This window comes from Peromyscus leucopus, chromosome 8b (assembly GCF_004664715.2).
Source record: "Peromyscus leucopus breed LL Stock chromosome 8b, UCI_PerLeu_2.1, whole genome shotgun sequence".
NCBI lineage: Eukaryota > Metazoa > Chordata > Mammalia > Rodentia > Cricetidae > Peromyscus > Peromyscus leucopus.
In genome coordinates this window covers 67,484,971-67,508,074 of record NC_051086.1, presented here as the reverse complement: position 1 = coordinate 67,508,074, position 23,104 = coordinate 67,484,971, and the positions used below count along the sequence as shown (strand labels likewise).

Sequence of the window (23,104 nt, the reverse complement as noted above, 5' to 3'; positions counted from 1 at the left end):
GAGAGAGAGAGAGAGAGAGAGAGAGAGAGAGAGAGAGAGAGAGAGGGAGGGAGGGAGGGAGGGAGGGAGGGAGGGAGGGAGGGAGGGAGGGAAAGAAAAGAAAACGTCTCTCAGAATTTATAAACGAGAATTGCAATATCATCTTTGGTCATGCATGAGATTGCTTTGGGAAAAATGAGATTTTCCTCTTCAATGACACAGGGTGAGAAGTGAGACTTCAGATCCATTCCTACCTTTGCTGCAAGGTGGCAGCACTGTCATGTGGCAGCGACTGAAAATTTTAAACAGAACAACAGAGAACCACAAGGGAGTAGAGAATCATGTGATCATAGGAAGGGAACAGTCAACAAAAATCATGAAACCCCAGGAAAGCGACGGAGCCCTTTAATCTGCTCTCCTGTGTTGAAAGAATCAAGCAACTGCAGCAGAGGAAGAGAAGCAGGCCTAGGGGAGATTTGCTGCTGGGCTGGATGCCCAGGGCTTCCTTTATCCCTTCCCCATTTTAGCCAGCAAACTGTCCTTCAGGGATCTCCCTTCCATTAATGTTTCCCACCAAGACTCTGATGCTTAGTTTGGCCAGATTTCAAGCTGTATAGAGGCGTCAGTAAACAGGGTGCTACTTAAATAGTAATTTGATTAAAATCGCACAAAGCCCCTATGTAAAGTCCTTTGAACCAACTCTTTATGTGATTATCAATCAAGAGTTTCGGCCTCCAGAATCTTCCCATGCATAGCTAAGCCCATGTGGGCTTCAAAGAAGCATATTTGCAGCAGGTAGGAAAGCTGTGGAGGCCCTGGACATCGACAAATATCTAATTAGATGTGTCCTTCTTTATGATCTCACCTAGCTATGCTATCAAGAAGTCTTTAGAGTCAGGCATAGTGGTACACAGCTGTAATCTCCGTTCTTGGGAGGCAAAAGCAAGAAGATCCTAGGTTCAAGGCCAGCCTAGACTACAGAATGAATTTCAAGAAAGTCTGGGCTATAAGGAAAGACCTCTTAGAAAAATCTTTAGAGCTTAATGCTGATTATATACTCTTTGCTAAAAGAAACAATTTTTTTTTTGGGGGGGGATGCAATAGCAGCGATTCCCAGCTGCAGACAGTATCACTCATGCACCATATACAGCTCTTTCTCACAACCTCTTGACCCAATTGCCGCAAGAAAGTTGTTTTAACTATTCTCATTCCATTATTCATAAGTGTGAAAAATACACAATTCCATAGATATTCCTATGCTCATATGAACTTTATGGTTATAACTGTAAATGAATTCCAAAGATCTTTTGGATGAGACTCAGTTTATACAAGGGAAAAACTGAGATCCTGAGTAGCCAAATAATTTCCCCAAGGTGGCCAAACAGACTTGAACTAGAACTTAGTTCTACTGATTCCTAAAGTCCAGTGTTCTCCCCAACATAAGGCACTGACTCATTCAGCCCTAGTTTCTTCCTCTCTCCTAGAAACTGTACCTCTAAATAGGCATCTCCGTATCGCTTAATGTTGGTGTGTATAGCTATGTGTCTCCATCAGAGAGCACGCCTGTGAATGAGTACGTGTCTATCTGCAAGTATTTATGGAGCATATCTTCGGGTGTTTATGCCCTTTCTGTTAGGGAAATCTCTAGATAATGACAGTTCTCAAGTTGGCAGCGGTGAAGCTGGGCCGGACCTTCAAAGTCAATCATTAATAAGTAGATTTGGATTTTTCTCCAATCAGCTATATTCCTGGGTCTTCAGGAAACAGGGCAAAATAGTCAGGGTAGAACCAGATAGTCAGTCAGAGTGCAACTTGGTTCCAGGACAGTAAAAGCAACACGAGGCAAGGCTATACGGGGCTATGACGGAGTAACAGTGGGCTATAGGCAGGAAGTGCTCATGAGCTCAGACTGGCATGGATACCATCTTAATCTTCAGTCTCATCGTTGCATCCTATGATTCCAACAAGAACGGTAAGTGCTCCTCTAGCCTAATATGCTAGAACATCCAAAAGGAAGCCCAGAGAGCTTTTGGAGCCTCTTCCATCAGACAGGAATATAGCCAATACCCAACAACTTGTACACTGCAGAAATTACCCCATACACCTGATTATTAAGCCCAAGGAGATATCTGTCTGTTTCATGAGAAGTCTTCAGGGAATGTGGTGCCTTCCTTTTTCTTGCTTACAGGGATAGCAATAAAAACAGGATAAGACAGCTTTCATTGTGAGATGGTGACACTGTTTTGTAAATAGCCTCACCTAGGGCTCTAAAGTTCATAACCCCTCATGAGATGTTGCCTTCATTTTTCAGGTAGTACACTCAAATAGTTGAAATAGAGATGTTAATGGGGAGGAGCTGAGGGAAAGTTGATATGGGGGCGGAATGGCACTGTTTGCTACGCTTTGGTAATGGTTGATTGATGAGGCTTTTTGTTTGTTTGGTGCTGAGGCTTGAACGCCAGCCTTAAGATGCTAGGCAAGTGCTCGACTAGTGAGCTCTGCCCCAGCTCTGGTAGTAAATGTTCATTTAAAATAGGGTTTTTTTTTCAGAGTTTCCTAAACATTTCTCTAAAATTAGCTGGCTGGAGGTTAAATCAAAATAGTATGGAAGGTGCAGCGGTAGTGTGCTTATGCCAATTAAGAAAAGTTACACCTGTGACCCAAGTACTTGAGAGATGGAGGCAGGAGGATTGCCATCAGAACAGAGCCAGCCTAGGCTACAGAGTGAGATACAACTTTCTTCTTCTTCCTCTTCCCCTTCTTCCTCTTCCTCCTCCTCTTCCTGCTCCTCTTCCTCCTCCTCTTCCTCCTCCTCCTCTTCTACTTCTTCTTCTTCCAAGCAGCTGAAGCTAGAAGTGGTTGGGAATGCCTTTTCAATTTTTTATTAGATTTATCCATTTTATTTTATGTGTGAATGTTTAGCCTGCATGGATGTCTGTGCATTGGTGCCAGTGGAGGGAGGGAGAGAGTGCCAGATCCCCTGGAAGTGGAGTTAGGAATAGTTGTGAACCACCATGTGGGAGCTGGGGATTAAACTCTTGTCCTCTGCAAGAGCAGCCAGTGCCCTTAACCACTGAGCCAGCCTCTAGCCACTGCAGCATGCTCTGAATCTCAGCACTTGAAGACAGAGGCAGGTAGCTCTCCAAATTCAAGGCCAGCCTAGTCCACAGAGCTAGTTCCAGGCCAGCCAGAGCTACATAGGGAGACCTTATCTCAAAAAGAAAATAAGAAAAGCTGAGGAAGAAAATTTCCACACCCTGTGAGTAATGTACCACAAAAGCAGAAATAGCTATGGTCTATAGCTCTGTGGAAATCTATAGGGAGCCTATATCCAAAGGAGTACATAATAAACCTTCAAGGTTCTCTCCTTAGTACAGGAAGCAGAAGCTGAACAGTGGTGTCACACAGATCTCTGAGTTCAAGGCTAGCCTGGTCTACAGAATGAGTTCCAGGACAGCTAGGACTACACAGAGAAACCCTGTGTTGATTTTAAAAAACATACAGCAGGCCGATAGAAGAGAAGACAAAGTAAACTGTTTGGGTGGGTTATTCTTTCATTAACTTAGTAATTACACCTCTCACTTTTATTTAAAAAAGAATACATTGGGGGCTGGAGAGATGGCTCAGAGGTTAAGAGCACTGCTTGCTCTTCCAAAGCTCCCGAGTTCAATTCCCAGCAACCACATGGTGGCTCACAACCATCTGTAATTAGATCTGGTGCCCTCTTCTGGCCTGCAGGCATATGTGCAGACAAAACAATGTATACATAATAAATAAATAAATCTTTAAAAAAAAAAAAAAGAATACATTGGTACTCAGTTTTCTTTATAATGGGGCAATTCCTACATAAATATATTTGGCCATGTGTTTGAAAATCACTTTTCGGGAGTATTTTGATCTCCCCAGTTCTAAGTTTTATAAGCAGGAACTTCATCTCTTCCCCTGTCTCGGAATTCTAAAAAGAGGGAGGACCCACTACATCCTGACCCCTTTTTTCCTTCCTAGATCCCAGAGAGAGCAGCTGCCAAATGGAACAGCTACCCAGCTTCTTCCCAAAGGATGTGAGAAGCCAAATGGATTTCGTAATAAGAGGTAGGGAATGGAGACCTTTCTGAAAAATACTTCTGCTATCCCAGGATTTTCTTTTTAACCTTAAAAAAAATGCCTTTTCAGGGCTGTAACAATGGCTAAGCAGTTAAGAGCATGCGCTGCTCCTCTAGGGGACCTGCGTTCGATTCCCAGCACCCACATGGTAGCTCACAACTGTCTGTAATTCCAGTTCCAGGGGATATGCATATGCATGCAGGCAAAATACCCATACACATAAAATAAAATAAAATAAACTTTAAAAATCCCTTTTCTCCACACTTCTTAGTCCAGATCTCAAATTTACTATTTTAGAGGTATATAGCTCCTCAGAAGAAGTGAATTGGTCTGGAAGTGAATTTCTATATTAACTTGGTTGCCTAGGTAGGACTGTATCCATCAGGTGGCGATGAAGAGGAGATGGCACTCAGCCCTCTCTGCATGTAAGAAAACAATCCATGGGCATTTCTCTGTGCTGAGTTACTGCAGTCTCGTATTGCAGGAAGAAAAGCAGACCCTGCACAGTTAGTACCATCAACGCGGACGGAGGGGGAGATAGATGAGCCAAAAGAGGGCAGAGTGTGGCTGGCAATGGAATTTAGCAGGAGTCGTGAATGAAAGTGGGTTGTCTACACACTGTGCAGTTAAGAACCAGCTTTGTTTTTCTGCTTAGTTCTTCCAGAAATTCACACAGATGTCAAAGGGGCCCCGTTCATCCAAAATCAGACTATAGCTACCCTGCAGTGCCTTGGCTTTGGGAAGAGAAAGAGAGTCCACCTTGTGTATTCAGAGGGAAGGCCAAAGGTCAAGTACACGCTGAAGAACCTGAGAGTCTACCATAGAAACAGCAAGGCCTCCCCAAGCTGTCACCTCATGCCCACTTCCCAGTTTCAGAATGGATCCCTTCTAACAGGTAAAGTGAGACCAAAGAGCCGAGAGAGGTAGGCTGGCACTAACTTACAGGTGACATCCTTGGTGGCCAGTGTTTATTAGCAGCCAAAGCCACAGTGAAACCTACCGTTCTCCCCTTGGGAAAAATCAGTGTCCTCTCTAATTTCTTTAACAATAATTTTAAATTATATTTATATGTTTACTTGTTTAGTGTGTGTGTGTGTGTGTGTGTGTGTGTGTGTGTGTGTGTGTGTGTGGACACCCCCGGGAGTCAGACCAAATAGGTTTTGTGGCAAATGCCCTTATCCACTGATCTACTTCACTGACCCCAGGCCCCACATTTCTAATTTCTAAGACTCCTTTTAGCCCTAGTGTCCTGTGGTATTTATAAGATCTAAAAAGTTTTTAGAAACATGTTCTTACTATATATCCCTGGCTGGCCTAGACTGCTTGTGTTGACCAGGCTAGCTTCAAGCTTACATCCATCTATTTGCTTCTGCCTCCTGAGTGCTGGAATTAAATGCCTAGCTGGTCTTCACTTCTGATGGGTGGGTCTTCTTTCTTCTGATTCTTCTTCTTCTTCTGATTCTTCTTCTGATTCTTCTTCTGATTCTGATTCTTTTTCTTCCTCCTCCTCCTCCTCCTTCTTATGTTTTTGTTTGCTTGTTTTTGAGACAGGGTTTCTCTGTGTAACAGCCCTGTCTGTCCTAGAATTCTATTTGTAGACCAGGCTAGCCTCAAACTCACAGAGATATGCCTGCCTCTGCCTCCCAAGTGCTGGATTAAAGGTCTGTGCCACCTTGCTGGTGGGTGTGTCTTCTTTTAAAAATAGTTGTGGGATAGGTGTGGAGCACATGTCTTTAATCCCAGCATTTGGGAGGCAGAGGCAGGAGGATGGATCTCTGTGAGTTTGAGGCCAGGCAGCTCTACATAGTGATTTCCAGGATAGCTAGAACTATAACTAAACAAAAATTTTAAAAACATCAATATTTTTGTGAAATGTGTTTATTTGTAGTGCACGCAGTGAAATATACAAACAGCACACATTTTATAGTGAAAAGTAATTCTCCCTCCTACTCCTGTCTCTCAGTCCTCCAGTTCTGTCTCTGAGGATAGAAGGAACCACTATTACCTCATGTATTTCCTTCTAAAGACCACACCAATAGGTGGGCATACATCCCCCCTTCAGACAAGGTCTCATAATGCTCAGGATGGGCTATAACTTGCTGTGTATCTAGGGCTAGCTTTGAACTCCTGAAACTCCTCCCTCTATTGGAATTATAGGCATGAGACACCAAACCCAGCTCATTTGCATATGTGAAAAGTATAGGTAGTACCACACTACGCACCCTCTTCTATACCTTGGCTTTCCTCATGCATGGGTTTGTCCCATGTCCATATCCATAAATTTGACTCCTGTATGGTTGGGTTGTGGAATATTGAATCCAAGGCCTTGAACATGCTAAGTACATGTCCTATTTCTGAGCATATTATGTCACCAGCCCTACCTCATTCTTTTTCATAGTATTCTACTAAATTGCAATTTATTTCCCTAGTTCTCCACTGGCGGAATTTTGGTTATTTCCATTCTTTTACTAATACAAACAATGACCTTGGACAGTCCTCTTATGTATCTGCTATCTATCAAGAAAATGAATTCCAAGAAGCAGAACTGCCACACTGGCAGCCAATAGCTGGTGCTCATTTAGCCCCCACATAGGTGGTTCCAATATCCATCCAGTCTCCACTGTGTGGAATGGCTTGTTCCCCAACAGCACCTCTTGACCCCCACTTCTGCCACCCTTTTCTTCTTTTTACATCTCTGTCAAGTAGTTTCTGATCAGTAGATGAGTATATGGCTCCCCCTTTGCAAAAGGCGGACATTTAGACTCTACTGCTATACTGTTGGGAAATAATACTCAGTGCTTAGAGAGACTGGGAAGTAGAAGGATCACAAGCAGAACAGTGTAGAAATAAACTTTGTCTGTTTGTTTGTTTTTCAAGACAAGTTTTCTGTATACAGCCCTGGCTGTCCTGGAACTCGCTCTGTAGACCAGGCTGGTGTCGAACTCAGAGAGAAGAAATAAACTTTTAAAACATACACTAGAAATGAAGAAATAAGGGGGCAGACATTTTCTTGGAATACTGCCCAAGAACAGTAAATTATTTATCCTTACATGACTTGAATGTTTCAGTTACTTTATTATAATTTACAAAATTCTACCACTAAAAGCCAGGCACACCTGTAATCCCATTATACAACATATTGATTTTGAAGCCAGCTTGGGCTCTATGAGGTCCTGGTGTGTGTGTGTGTGTGTGTGTGTGTGTGTGTGTGTGTGTGTGTGTGTGTGAGAGAGAGAGAGAGAGAGAGAGAGAGAGAGAGAGAGAGAGAGAGAGAGAGAGAGAGAAGGAAGAAAAATTAACTAGTTAATTAAACTCTACCACTGGGAGGGCCCTTAAAACCCCCAAACCACTCAATATCAATTCATTTGGACCTTGTCCTCTTACCGTGTGACACCCTTGAACTGACCACAGCACTGGCCTTCAGTCACTGTCCGTTCTGCCGTTCTCTGAGTGGCACTATACCATGCTATGCACTATGGGGCTGAGGTAATGAAGGGCATTAGCTGTTAAAAATGTGGAACCAGGAAAATTGAGGGGGTTAAACTGGTGAGAGGAAAGTTGCCAAAGATCAACCTGCCCTATTGAAACTGCTTGCCTTGGGTGACCTCTGGGCTTTGAGCTCTCTCCAAGACGAAGAGTCTTCCTCCTTCTCCTCGGTGCTTGCTCAAGGCAAGATCCAGAATCTGAGGCAGTACTCTATACAATGTGAGTCATGTAAAGAGACCAAATGGATATTTGTAGGTTAGTTTGGGTCCTCATCACCATTCACCATACATTCAACGTATATTTCTATGAAACCATGCTAACAAATCCCAAACAACCATCTTATAAATGGACTTTTGAAAGGAACTTTCTCTCACAGTCTGAAGATGCTTGTTCTGAATTTAAACCACACTAAATCACCAAGATGTGACAGATCTCAAATAGGTTAGAAATAAAAACTAGGAAAATGGTCAGACTTAGAAGGTCCCAGGAGAGATGCACTCTGAAGTTGCCACTCTGGCCGGTGTCAGTCTGCAGAGGAAGGGTCTAAAATACCATCAAATGACAATAATGAAAATACCCTCAAAGTAAGTAAGAATGTGGAATTGCAAGGACAAGAACTTTGCACAACACAGTTGGTCTTCACAAGATATGAACCAAACATAATATGTAGAAAAGAAACATAAAACAGTGGCTGAGGCTATAGCTCAGTTCATAGAGTGCATGCCTAAGTTGCTTTTCTCACAAAAACATAAAGGGAACCGGAGCAATCAGTTACAATACAGTCTCTGTTCCTATTGCTCAGATTTTATATTTAGAAGCTTTCCAGTTACCCATCAGGTTTCATAGAAACCTATCTGGCTTTTTGTTTGTTTGTTTGTTTGTTTGTTTGGTTTTTCAAGACAGGGTTTCCCTGTGTAGTTCTGGTGCCTGTCCTGGAGCTTGCTCTGTAGACCAGGCTGGCCTCAAACTCACAGAGATCTGCCTGACTCTGCCTCCCAAGTGCTGGGATTAAAGGCGTGTGCCGCCACCGCCCGGCTACAAAATAATTTTTAAATAACATTAAATATATTTAATTCATTTTCATATAAATTTAATATAAATTTTGGTTGGATTTTGAGATAGGATCTGGTTATGTAGCCCAAGTTAAACTTGAACTAGCTATGTATTATTATTATTATTACTATTATTATTATTATTATTATTATTTTACTGTTTCACTATGTAGCTAGACTGCCCTCAAGCTCCATGTCCTTCTGCCTTTGCTTCCCAAGTACTGGGATTGCAGACATATATCACCAAGTCTGGATAAATACATCATATTTAAAGAGAAGTGTCATTTCTTGGTCAACTTCTGTGAGTTTGAGGGCAGCCTGGTCTACATAGTGAGCTCCAGGACAGCCAAGGCTATGTAGTGAGATCCCATCTGAAACAAACAAAAAAATAATAAATAGAGGTGACTCTTAGAGATTATTGTACAATAACACTCACAGGTTGGAGGACCATTTGGGAGTCCTTACATGTTGCTGTTCAGTTTGTTCTCTACTGTCTAACCCTCTTATATCTGAAAACTAGACCGTATAGTCAGCCCTCCCAGTTGTAACTATAGGAGCTGAGCACTGGGGAAATACATGACTTGCCAAAGGTGATAGTTAACATCATAATAAACACCAGTTTGATGCCATTTATGACTTCCATAACCCACAGTTTCATATGAGGTAACCAGACCCTAGGAGTCAGTTAATACTAGTCAAATTATAAAGATCCTAATCCATCTACTAAAATGATACTTGAAAAAAAAGTCACACAGCCCATAATTGGTGGCGCACGCCTTTAATCCCAGCACTTGGGAGGCAGAGGCAGGCGAATCTCTATGAGTTCGAAGCCAGCCTGGTCTACAGAGCGAGTTCCAGGAAAGGCACAAAGCTACACAGAGAAACCCTGTCTCAAAAAACCAATATATATATATAAAAACTCATATAAACTATGAATTATTATTGTCTTAAAAAATTTCATAAAGTTGGATTTTTAAAAACAAAACTCCTTAAATTGGGGGTATTTCTATGCTAATAAAAAAAAAAACCAAAGTCTTACTATGCAGTCCTCACTTGCCTAGAATTCTGTATATAGGCCAGCAGAGTGGCCTTGAACTCATGATTCTCCTCTAGAACACTGAGATTAAAGGTGAGTACCACCATGCTCAGCAAACTGGGATGTTCTTGTGGGTTGTTTTTGAGGCAGGATCTCATTCTGTAACCCTAGGTAGCATGGAACTTCCAAGTAAACCAGGCTGCTCTCAACTTTCATTGACCTTCCTGCCTCTGCCTTCCTGATGCTGGAGTTAGAGGTATGTGCCAGCATGCCTGCCTTAAAATGGGGCATTCTTGTTCAAATAACTTTAGCTAGAGAAAAACTAATGGTGCAATTCAATCATCAATGGAAATAAAGTGATTTTTTTTTTCTTTTTTGAAGCAGGGTTGTTCTCTGTATAGCCCAGGCTGTCCTAGAACTCACTCTGTATTGCCTTGAATGCAGAGATTCGCCTGCCTCTGCCTCCCAAGTGCTGGGATTAAAGGTGTATAACACCACCACTCGGTGGAAATAAAATATATTTTCAAACCTGTTCTACCTTGATGCTCAGTTACTTCAGAGATAAGACCCGAAAGAGATGAGCTGCCAACAGAGATGGCCATTAACTCAGAGGACTGAAAGTACACTGTCAGATGAAGCCTATTCAGTAGACGCTGAAGTCACATTTCTCAGCAGGTGGAAATACAGGCCATATGTCTCTACGCCGTTATCTCTCTGGCTACCAGAGTTGTTCCGCTTAAGGAGACAATCTCTAGGCTTTCTCTTATCTTTCAATCCCAGTTCGCTCAGCTGCTTGCAAAGTGTTTTCACACCTGCTTTCTCATTTTTATTTGTTTCTGACCTTTACAGCACCTCTGAGAACTAGTTACAGCAATTATTTTTTATTATAACCATATTACAAACTGGGAAACCAAAACTCAGGAATCACGTAACTTGTCCAAAGTGAGTTTTGCTTATCTTCAAACGTGCATGTTACCACTTAAGAGAACTGACTGGGGCCAGGCTTGGGGGCCACCACTGTCTCCCAGTTAAAGTGCAGTCAGGGACCTCTAGTTCTCCTGTCATTTGCTGTATGACGACTGGTATTGAAAGCTGCCCAAGTCTGACTGTTGCCCTCCGTACAACTGCTAAAAGTGTCATTCGACTGTTTTACTTGCTGTGTTGTTCAATACCTCTGGTGATTAACAACAACAACACATGGCAATTCGAAAGGATTTAAGACGTGTAAGAGTAATGTGGAGCCAGGCAGTGGTGGTGCACATCTTTAATCCCAGCGCTTAGGAGGCAGAGGCAGGAGGATGTCTGTGAGTTCAAGAGATTCTCTGTGAGGCCAGCCTGGTCTACAGAGTGAGTTCCAGGACAGCCAGGGCTAGCTACAAAGAGAAACCTTGTCCTGAAAAACAAAACAAAAAGAGCACTTTAGAAAAGCTAAAGAAAAGTAATGATGGGGTTGGAGATTTAGCTCAGTGGTAGAATGCTTGCCTAGCAAGCGCAAGGCCCTGGGTTTGGTCCTCAGCTCTGGGAAAGAAAAGAAAAGAAAAGTAATGATAAGAAACCATGCATACTGGAACAGGGGCCCACAAGACGGCTCCCGGGGTGAAGATGCTTGCTGCCCAATGATCCAAGCCTGACTTCCTAAGTTTGAGCCCTAGCACCCAAATAAACATAGGAGAACCACCTTCACAAAGTTGTCCTCTGACCTCCACATGGAACCCTTGGCATGCACCACCTCCCAGTAAATAATACCACTGCAAATGGAATAGAAGACCAGGTTTGGTGGCACACCCATAACCTCAGTAGTTGGGAAGGCAGGAGTCTCACTTCATGCTTGAGGCCAGTCTGGCTATGAAGTGAAGTTGATGCTAGTATGGGCTACATAGTCATATCCTGTCTCTTAAGTAAAAAGGGGTGAGGGTTTGGAGAGGAAGAGCCACCACTGTCTGAATTGGGTTAGGCCCATTCTGTAAGCAGGTGGAATTGTGTGCAGACACAGCCAGAATTCAGCTGTTCTTCCTCACTTCTATCCCTAGCTGAATCCCGTCTTACCTGTTGTCTCCAAAATCTGCTACCGCCACCAGGTCATGCTGCCTCTACCCCTGCCCCACAAGGGTCCATTCCTGACACAGCAGTCCAGTGAGTAGTCAATTAAAATGAAGCTTAGCTGGCCATGGTGACTCACACTTGTAATCCTAGCACTTAAGAAGCTGAAGTAGTGGGGCGGTGGTGGTGCGCACCTTTAATCCCAGCACTCGGGAGGCCGAGGCAGGAGGATCTCTGTGAGTTCAAGAGCAGCTGGTCTACAGAGCTAGGTCTAAGACAGCTAGGGCTATTACACAGAGAAACCTGTCTAGAAAAACCGAAACAAACAAACAAATAGAAGAAGAAGAAGCTGAAGCAGGAATGCTGTGAGTTGGAGGCCAGGCTGGGCTACAGAATGAGACCCTGTCTCAAAAAACAAAAACAAGACAAAACAAACTAAAAAACCCCTCCCCACAAAAAAGGTCACTCTTGATCAAAACCTTGCAACAGATCCTTATTTCCAAAGCCCTGAACTTGGCACACAGAGCCTAGAACCCCTATATCCTCTCAACCCTCACCCCTCCCTTGCTCCTCCATGCTGGCTACTGGCTGCCTCACTGCTTCCCTGTATCTGTAACCTGTCAGGCACACTCTGCCTCGGGGCTCTATTCCCACTGTCCTCTCCACCTACATTACTTCCCTCAAGTCTTGGCTCAGTTCTACTCTCCGAGAGGCTTGGCCTACACTGCAGGCTGCCCAACTATTACCTATGAATACTACTCAAACTACTTTATCTTGCAGGGATTTTTTGTTTTTTGTTTGTTTGTTTGGTTTGCTGTTGTTGTTTGTTTGCTTTTGGTTTTTTGAGACAGGGTCTCTCTGTGTAACCTTGGCTGTCCTGGAACTCACTCTGTAGACCAGGCTGGCGTCAAACTCACAGAAATCTTCCTGCTTCTGCCTCCCCAGTGCTGGGATCAAAGGTGTGTGCCACCTGTTTGGTTTTTTTGAGACAGGGTTTCTCTGTGTAGCCATGGCTGTCCTGGAACTTGCTCTATAGACCAGGCTGGCCTCAAACTCAGAGATCTGCCTCTGTTGGGATTAAAGGCATACACCAACAACAACTGGCTGGTTTGGGCTTTTAAAGATTTATTTTTTAAATTATGTGTGTCTACCTACATGTATGTATGTGTATCACGTGTATATGGATGCCAACACAGGCTAGAAGAGAGCACTGGATCCCCTAGAACTGAAGTTATAGGCACTTGTGGGCGGCCTGATGCGGTGTTGGGAACCAAACCCAGGTCCTCTGCAAAAGCAGCAAGTGCTCTTAACCACCACGTCATCTCTCCCGTGCCTGATTTTGTAGCTCCGACTGGCTAGGAACTCACAAGGATGGCTTTTAATTCCTGGTAATGCTCCAACTCAGTCTTCACCAGTGCTGGGATTACAGGGATGAGCTACCATGACTGTCTTCTTGTTCTAGATAGATCGACTGATTGATGTTTTTGGGAGAGAGTCTCTCTGTGTGGCCCTGGCTGTTCTGGAACTTACTATGTAGACCAGGCTGACCTCTGCCTCCCAAGTGCTGGGATCAAAGACATGTGCCACTATGCCCAGCTCTAGTTTTAAGTTTTTAAGTAGCACTTATCCTAATATATAATAACAATTTTTTGTTTGTTTTTGAGGCAGGTCCTGCTATTTAACCGTGGCTGGCTTGGTACTCACTATGTAGCCCATGTGGGCCTTAAAACCAAGGTTATCCTCCTGCCTTAGTCTCCTGAGTGCTGGAACTGTAGGCAGGTGTCACTACACCCAGCCATAAAATATATGATAGTCATTGTTGTCTCTGCTTCCTCTGCCCTGACCCCTGACCTGTTTGTTTGTTCTCTTGTTGTTATGAATCCAACTGATAGAAAATACTGAAGCATTTCTGGCACATAGTAGACTCTGGTTTTTTAACATTAAATGAATGAAACTGAGGAGAATGTGAAGCTGGCTGCCGGTCCCTCTCCTAGCTGCTCTTGCTTTCCTCACTGACTTCTCAGAGTGGTTGACTGGACCCCACTAGCAGACCTGCCACAGTCATTCAGCAGATGCATTCCCTGTTCTTTCCTGGACTTTGGAACCACCTCTATTAATGAAGGAAACTCTCAACAGTGTTACACCCTCCACCTTTATTATTATGGTGACCTCGAGAATGATAGGCAAGCACGATATGGCTCATTCCTTCCCTCTGATTATAGTCAAAGGACTCCTGGGAATTTAATCCACATCTCTTCTTAGTACCTCTGGCCTCATTTATTCTTGGCATTATTCTGTGCCTACACCTAAAACCTATGAACATACAGGTCAATGGGGTCACAGGTAGAAATGTAGTATGAAGGGAGCAGAGCCCGAGTTTTGTGAGGTAAAACCAAAGCAGGATGATGCTGCCCTACAGGTGCCCATCTGCTGTTTCCATTTTGTTTTACAGCTTTCTTACCGGGGATCTATTGGTGCAAGGTCTACCCAGCAAAGGGTAGATCTGCTTCATCAGAGACGGTGCCCATCACTACCACCTCCACAGCTGCTAGAAGGAAAAGAGAGAAAACTACAAGCGCTGGGGACTTTTCCAGCCCTTTGTCACAAGGTACAAATCAAGTAGAGGTGGCAAAGCAAGACCAGGAAGAAAGGGAGACATTTTAGCTCCAATATTACTTAGGTCTCCTAGGACTTTCTTGGAGGTGGAGAAGTTATTTTATATTTAAAAATTTATATTAAAAATTATTCCATGTTTTAATAGGGGAAAAAAGGTTCTCCATAAGGAAGTTCCCAGAAACATCTGTAGTTTGGCATAGTCAATAATCCTTTTCTTTGAGAGATGGCTCGGTGGTTAAGCACCATCTTGCAGATACCTTGTAGAGGACCCAGCTTCAGATCTCAGCACCAACATCAGGTATCTTACACAACCACCTGTCATTCTAGTTTCAAAGGATCTGATGCTCGCTGGTCCCTGAGGGTACCCGCATGCACACAGTGCACTTCGAGTCACTCGGGCACAGACATAAATCAAATAGTAAGTCTTTTCTTTAAAATGGTAATCTCTTGCCTCCATGAAAGTAAATTCACTCTGTAGCCAGATTGGAAATGGACTAAATCCAACTGGTACATGATGCCAGCCACTTGCATGTATAGATATATATTTAAATACCAATCAATTATTAACAGAGATGACACCAACCAACCACATGTTTTCCTTTTCACTGTTTTTGAAAATAGCCCTTACTAAATTGGCCAAGACTCAAGTTCTATAAGAGTCGAGTTTGGGTTACATCCCAGGTTCATACCAGTGGAAAAGTAAATATGAGATCAGTAATAACGTAATAGGTATGAGCCTTCTGCCCTGGATTTGACTTACGATTCAAAAGCAAAGACAATTCACCTTTGTTCTTCCCATACTTTCCTAATACCAAAGAGGTAGTTTTTGTTTGTTTCTTTTTGAGACGTTATGTAGCCCTGGCTAGCCTGGAACTCATTAACTAGATCTGGCCTTGGGTTTAGAGACTTGCCTGCCTCTGCCTCCTGAGTGCTAGGATGACAGGTGTGTGCCACCAGATCTGAAATAAAGGTGATTGCTCTGTGCTTGTTTGTAGTTGGTTCGCTTTATTCGGTGCCAGAGATGGAAGGAGATAGGATTTTGGGTTTTAAGGTTGGGAACTTCAAGCGGACTGACTGGGAACAAAGGGTTAAGAACTCCTTATGCACCCAAGCCTTTTCCTCTCGAGAACAGTGCTAGAGTCAGCCTGCATGACTCTGGAGAACCCAAACTCTAGGAAGGTGGCTAATTCATAAGAGAGGCTAGTGAAAAGGCCATGCTGCCACCCGCCTGACTCTGAGCCCCAGGTGGAAAACCAGGCTCTGTCTCTGAGTCAGGTGTCCCTGGTTAGTCTGAGCAAGGAGAACTTGCAGTCAAGGTGAGCCTTGCTCATGCTCTCTTTTCTTCCCCTCCCTCCCTCTTTCCTTTCAGACATAGATGCGTCCTTAAAGGAGAGGCAGAAATGGAGTATTGTCACCAAAGCTCTGATTGCTGCTACTCTGCTGCTCAGTGGAGTCTTCATTATAGTGTTTGTAATCTTTGAAGTCCCATTTCCATGCCCAGTAAGTTTGCTGATGTATACTGATGAACTGGGTTCCGGGCTTGATCAATAAAGACTGCTTTCTGTTGGAAAGGCAGCAGAACATGAGGAAAGCAAACACTAGCTGAGTGGCTGGTGAAAAGTCACTTGACTTCTCCGTTCTACAGCTGCCATATCTGTAAACAGGACTCCTGATTATTGCCTTGCTCGCCAGCTGTGGAAGTTAACGGGGCTCCTGTTTGAAAGGCACCTGGTACATCGAAGGTGCTCTCTTCATGTGAGCTCCTTTCCCCCACCCTCTAGACAGTGGAGTTCTAGTGTCTTCCTTAGAGATGAGCATTTTTTCTAGCACTTGGAAGGTGGGGAGCCGACCAGGAATTCCAGGCTGGCCTCGCCTGTATTGCAAAATTGAGGCCAGCCAGGTTATATGAGAGAAGGAGGGTGAAAGGGGGGAGTGTAAGATAATAAAGTATTATTTCTTTTAAATGGCTTGGCATGAGGTTTGGAAGATAATCAAATGTGTATCAGCCACTGAGGATCAAGATCCACTTTGTTTTGTTTTGTTTTTCAGAGTCCCTGCCTCAGAGTCAGAAGACTGTGCCAATGGCAATGGTTATGGAGAAGGGAAAGGAAGGAAGACCAGCAACCTAGGACAACTGAGTCCCTGTTGGACTCTCAGCCTGAGAAGGGGAGTATTCTCTGCATCATTTATGCCATTTGTTTAGACAAAACAATGGTAGCCTCAAAGTGGTGAGATGTAGTTAACTGCTTCAGTTATAAGGTGCTATGAATTACTGTGCAGGGGGACCTCGAGAGTGTCCCGGATGTGCAGGGGGACCTCGGAGGGTATCCGGTGTGTGCAGGGAAACATGCTGGGCAGATGCATGCCATGTGGGCATGGCAGTGGCAGAAGCAGCCAGTAATTCACAACCCAGATGATGCATCCACGTGCAGAGTTTATTATAATAGAGAAATGAAGAGAAAGATGGGAAAGACAGAGCCAGAGAGAGAAAGAGGTAGAGGGCGCGCACCTCATGGAAAGAAAAGCAGAAGAGAGGAACAGGAGGAGTTTTGCCTTAGAATACGGCTTTTAGCTGTCCAGTGGTGGCATACGCCTTTAATCCCAACACTTGGGAGGCAGAGCCAGGCAGATATCTGTGAGTTCCAGGCCAGCCTGGTCTACAGAGTTAGTTCCAGGAAAGGTGCAAAGCTACACAGAAAAACCCTGTCTTGAAAAAACAAGAGAGAGAGAGAGAGAGAATGAATGATGAATGAATGAATGAATGAATGAATGAATGAATGAATGAATGAATAAAGCTTTTACATCAGGACGCAGGACGGTGCCAAGGGGTGGGATTTCAAGGGGCCCATCAGAATATTAACATAAAGCAAATGTGATAAATTATTCCGTGTCAAAAAACTGGCCAGATGTGGTGGCACACACCTTTAATCCCAACACTCAGGAAGCAGAGGCAGAGGCAGGCAGATCTCTATGAGTTCAGGCCAGCCTGGTATACATAGTGAATTCCAGGCTAGCCAAAAACCAAACAGGCAAACAAACAAAACAAAGCAAAAACCACATTGTTATTTGGCGGAGTTTGGTAGTCTACACCTACACTGCTAGCACGATGGAGGCAGAGGAGGAGTCAACAGTTGAAGGGCAGCCTCAGCTTCGGCTAGATAGGGTATCTGAGGCCACCCTGGGCTACAGGAGATACCATCTAAACAAAACCAAAAACAAGCAACTAAGAAGAAAGAGAGACAGAGACGTGGGGGTGGAGGAGGAACTTGTATTTCTGGGACCCAGATATACTGAATCAGAATGTCTAATGTCTAGAGCAGGACCAGAGATCTTTATTATCATTATTATTACTCAGATGGGTTCTTACTATGTTGCCCAGACTAGCTTTAATTTTTTTTTACCTCAAGTCATCCTTCTGTCTCAGCTTTCCAAGAAGCTTGGACTATATATAGGCTTATGTTAATACCATGCTCATCTTATTCTTAATTTTTTAAATAAGCTCCCTTAGGAGGCTGGAGAGATGGCTCAGAAGTTAAGCACCCACACAGGGTGCTCACAATTACATTGTAGCTTCAGTTCCATGGGTTACAATACCCTCTCTGGCCTCCTTGGTTACACATATGGTGTACACACAGACAAACAGCCACCTAAACGTAAAAATAAATTTAAAAACAAGCTTTATAAGCAGAGGTGGATTTATTGTGAAATTACTAATATTTCAGGTCCCATAGACCTTGACCAAGGTTTGTATCCAATGTTGTAAGGTTTATAGTTCTTGTTTTGTTGTTATTGTTTATTTTTGTTTTTGTTTTTTTCTGACAGGGTTTCTCTGTGTAGCCCTAGCTGTCCTGGAACTCACTTTGTAGACCAGACTGGCCTGGAACTCAGAGATCTACCTGCCTCTGCCTCCTGAGTGCTGGGATTAAAGGTGTGGGCTATCACCACCTGCCCTTTTTTTAGGAAGGTTCCTCCTAATTGTAAGATTTTTAGCATTATAACATGTGTTCACCCTGGTAACTCTCAGATACAGCAACCTTTAGGATCTGCTGCACTGGAACCCAGTTTAAAGACCTGGCAAAGCAACTTTCTTTTTCCTTACCTTTGCGTTTCCTGACAAGATTATAAATAGTGTCTTTTGGTGTCTGAGCCGTCACTACAGGGCTGATTCACCAGACTGCTTTTAATCTAGACTCCAAGCCAGGTTAGACTCTGCTTTGGGATAGTAGAAAGTGATACATGAGCACTTTCCCTTAGACATCCAGTCACTCACTAAGGTAAGCAGACAAGGTTTCCACTGGACCTAGTTCAAAGCCTCAGTCAGGCACCACAGTAAGATTGTCTCAAAAACAAACAAAAGAACCCATCAAACAAATAGCCACTCACCATGCACTAAACTAAATGAGGTGTCCATTTTTGTAGAATTATGGCATTGAGAATTGGTCTCAAAGATGATGTAGTAAATGGGTTTGATCCCCCAGTACCACCACCACCACCACCCCCCCACACACACAGAGTTTTACACAAGTACCTCTTTTCTGTTCCTCCCAAAGCTCTGGGAGAAAGACAGGACTGGACTCTACAAGTTACAGATGTTGAATTTGAAACTTGGAGAGGATGTGAGATTCTCCCAAGGTCATTCAGAGGAAGCAGAACTAGAATCTATATCTTTTACTTGCTACACTGACATTTTTATTTATTGATCATTTATCTATTCCATACAATTTTACTGAAAACCTATGTGCCAAGCCTTACTTTGGGAAGAAAAATCAAGCCTTCCCCCGAAAATACCTTGTAGAAGTAGGCATTCTGGCACATACCTGCAATCCTAGCACTTTGGATGTAGAAGCAGGAGGGTCAAGAATTGAAGGCCAGCCTGGGCTACAGGATGCCTTGAATTAAAAATAAATGAGGCAAAACAAAACAAAGGTTAGACATGGCGGTACCTGCCTGAAATCCAGCACTTGAAGGCTAAGGCTGGAGGCTGAGGCGGAAGGACTGACATACATTCAAGGCCAGCCTGGGCTATAAAGCAAATAGTAAGAAGCCAAGTTTCCATAGTGAAATCCCATCAAAAAGGGGTGGGATTGCCAGAGAGATGGCTCAGTGGTTAGGAGTGCTTGTTGCTCTTCCAAAGGAACTGGATTTCATACTTAGCGCCCATATGGTGGCCCACAACTGTAACTCCAGTTCCAAGGGTTCCAACACCCTCTTCTGGCCTCTTCAGACATCAGGCACACACATGGTGCACGTACACACGTGCAGGCAAAATACCTATAAACATATAAATTAAACAAAACTGTGTTATGTTCATAGTAGCTAGGCATTCAGAAAAGGAACACAAATTTTGATAGGAAATGAACTCAAACACAGTAAGGGTAGAACAGGGATATTTAAAATATTTAAGCCAAGTGTGTGCCACACTCTGCATGGCTTCAAGGATTGACCTAACTGGGTGATGAGGGAATGAAAAAAAGGACAGACACACAGACACATGTACAGAAAGACTGGGATCAGCTGGGCTCTGCTCACTCTGATGGAGAGCAGCAACTGCTGCCCAGAACCTCTGCTGAATTATTTTATACACCGGATGAAGGAGGCAGGTTCATTATATACAGTCAAATAAAGAGGTGGGTTCATGGTCAACAACTGAACAAGGAGGCAGGTTTAGCTCGTCTCAGTAGGAGGTCTCTGAGGGGAGCAGACCCAGGCTACAGTGATCCAGGAGGATGAAGCTGTGGTTTCTAGCTTTTGCACACACTGGGCAATCATTTGTAAACACTGGTACTTGGACCAGAGGAAGGCTTTGCCATTTCTCTAAGCCTCACCAAGGAAGGCTTCCCACTCCCATGGTTCTGAGGCACTGGGGTCCTCAACATGGCTGTGCCCGTTAACACTAAACATTCACTGGGGACTTCGTCCACTCCTACAGGTGCGGAGGCACACACCTAGATTCCCAGCACTTGGGCAATGGAGGCAGGAGGAGCAAGAGTTCAAGGCCTTCTCCACTACACAGTGAGGCAGCTTGATAGACAAGAGACCTTGTTTCAAAAATAAATATTCAGTCAGACCCTAAAATCTCTTTCTAAATCCCTGCCTCTTCAAAACATAATGAGATTCTTTTAGTTTGATTTCAAGGAATGAAGTGGAATTCCTGTGCATATGGGATCCAAAGTAGCGGCACACTCAGGGCCTTTTCCATTCCAGAAAACCTGGTCAAGACAAGGGCAATGGGCACTCGGATACAGGTTTATAGGTTCTTGGCTCCTGAGCATGGTGTTCATGAATCCTCAGAACAACTGTGAGGCAGCAAGGAGGCAAACTCAGGTGTACTTGATTTAACTGGGGCTTTCTCCTCGGCGACCCCTTGCTGATTCAGTTCACTGGCACACTTATTCACCTTTCACATGTCCTTTCCACCTCTAGGTTGGACAAGATGTTCCTAACTCTTCAGACGCAAAGAAAACTACAGGGATCACTATAATCCACCAGACATACTTCTGAGTTCTGCTTAGCCTCACTCTGAAAGCAAGTGCTGTATTCTACATCACTGTCTCCTTATTGCAAATCACTACAGGATGACTCTTGAAGCCCTTACACTCATATCTTCATGTGGACATTATAATCAAATGATATGCCACGACAGTGAAGGAAGATCCTGGGTTGACGGAGCCACACTCATGCCAGGGCAGCTGGCATAGACATAAGCCTCTGTGATTCACTTTGTACATCCACAAAAATGGGTTATCTTTCCATCTCAGCAAATGAAGATGAAGTCCCTGCCTCCGAGTGTTATGTATGGACCTCACTGCCTTCTCTGATGAAAGACAAAACACTGCCTCCAAAGACATGGACCGGACTGCGTGGCCCACATTCCAACTCCTCTGTTGCTCTCCCAGCTTTCTCATGCTCACTGGCTGTCAACTAGCTTACAGGGAGCATCTATTCTCCCAGGCTTATGACTTAATGATTTAGCCTCTGTCACTACACATAGTTATCAACAACCTGGCAAAGGGAACCCAGCCTTAAGCATCCCCAAAGCCCTTCTAATAAGTCATTCCTGAAGGGTTTCAAGACAGAATATATTCAGCAGAAATAGCATTGAAATGAAATTGAAAAATTCAGAATTCCTAAAGGAGATCTGGTATCATGCTTTTTTTTTCTTTTCTGATCCTGTGATTCGGACCAAAGTCCTCACACTGCAAGTGCTGTGTCACTGAGATATATACTAATCCCTTTCTGTAACTTTTATTTTGAGGTAGATTCTCACCAGGTTATCCAGAACCTGGAACTCCTTGCGTGGCCTTGAACTTTGAACTCTCTTGCTTCAACCTCCAAAAGGAGCTGGCAATACAAGTGTGAACCACCAGGCCTGGCTATGCCTTATTTAATTTTCAATTTTTTTTAAGATAGGTTTTTATGTATGTAGCCCAGGCTGTCCTACAACTTGTTGTGTAGCTGTGACTCACCTTGACCTTCCTTCCTCTACCTCCTGGCTAGGCATTATTTTATCAATGAGCTGCCTATGGTTTTTATTAGGACTCCAGAACAAAATGATTGTGATAATGATCCCACTCACAGGGGCACAGCTGTGAGCAGAGTCTGACCTGCTTAAATAAGATTTCAGTGAGAAAGAAGAACTAGGCATGGGAGCATCTGACATAGAGAATGGTGTTGTCCTGCTTTTTCCAAGAGTGTGAAGCCATTCCAACTGCCGAATGTTCCACATTCCTCGTGTACATATTATTCCAGATGTAAATATATATTACATTAAGCCCAGGCTAGTGTTGACTTCATACATATCCCAGGATGACCTTCAGCTCATGATCCTCCTGTCTCCCACTTCCCATGCACTGGAATCACAGGTGTGGGTCACCAGGCCTGGGAAGTAATTCAGTTTTCTTAGTTCTCTAGAAAAAACCATACACAAAGTCTAACCTTCCTCCTTTCACGTCAAGTACTGTTCCCACCAGGATTCTTGAAAGTGTGCTAACTAAGCAGGGGACGAGCTGAGCCAGGAGGAAAGGACAGACACAAAACAATGTGATTCAAAGTTTCCAGGAAGAGCTGAAGAACATCTCAAGTTCCACAGAACACACTTTCAGCACACAGCAGACAGGGGACAAAGAACTATGTGTGGTGTTAGATGTGAGAGTGGAACATCTGCACCCTACTAGTGACTCAAAGCATCACCTCAAGTTTATCCATACACCTGTTACTTTGCTTGACCATATACTTGAGCAAAACAACAACAACAACAACAACAACAACAAAAAAAAACTGTTCTTTCCCAGGTCTAGTAGGGGAGGTTATTAAAAAGATTCTATTTGATTCTAGGATTAATGCCAGCATCCATCGCTGCCTTCATCCACAACAGAATGTCCCATAACCCGGAAACAGATTTCCTAGAAGATGAAAGCCATGGCTGAGTCTGTGATCATCAGTTCTGCTCATCTTCAAAAGTGAAATTGGGGTAACATCTGTACTGGCTTTCTTCACGGAAACTGACATAGTCAGAATTATGCATTTTGTCTAGAGACAGTTGTTTCCCTGGCAAAAGTACGAATTTTCTATTTCCCCACTCCCTAATCAGTCCACAGCCTCGAATGTGGACTTCAGTGGACTTCAGTCTCGGCAGATTGCTCCAGAGTCAGACACAAATGCTCAGGTTATCGCTCTGGATGACACTCTTATTATAAAACACTTCAATGCAACTGCCAATGAGTCTTCCGCCAAGTGCCAAGTTTCTGCTGCAAATTCTTTCTCATTAAAGTATCATATTTGGTTTTCCTGA

General features: G+C 43.7%; 2 protein-coding genes across 4 annotated transcripts in view; one reads left to right on the top strand and one right to left on the bottom strand.

Moving 5' to 3' along the window:
- The window catches only part of Acaca (acetyl-CoA carboxylase alpha), a 266,901-nt gene that overhangs the window by 225,686 nt on the left and 18,111 nt on the right, over positions 1 to 23,104 (bottom strand). The window lies entirely within an intron of this gene.
- Positions 105 to 23,104, top strand: C8BH17orf78 (chromosome 8b C17orf78 homolog). 2 transcript variants are annotated; one of them, XM_028890517.2, is made up of 7 exons: positions 106 to 1,951; positions 3,985 to 4,071; positions 4,739 to 4,978; positions 14,150 to 14,305; positions 15,683 to 15,813; positions 16,363 to 16,479; positions 20,737 to 23,104. In XM_028890517.2, exons 1-7 carry the CDS (start codon positions 1,894 to 1,896, stop codon positions 20,812 to 20,814), a joined length of 867 nt encoding a protein of 288 aa, XP_028746350.1. In that variant the 5' UTR covers positions 106 to 1,893; the 3' UTR covers positions 20,815 to 23,104. The 2 variants fall into 2 exon arrangements, with proteins under 2 accessions (XP_037057445.1, XP_028746350.1); XM_037201550.1 differs by lacking the exon at positions 4,739 to 4,978 and having other exon boundaries at positions 105 to 1,951.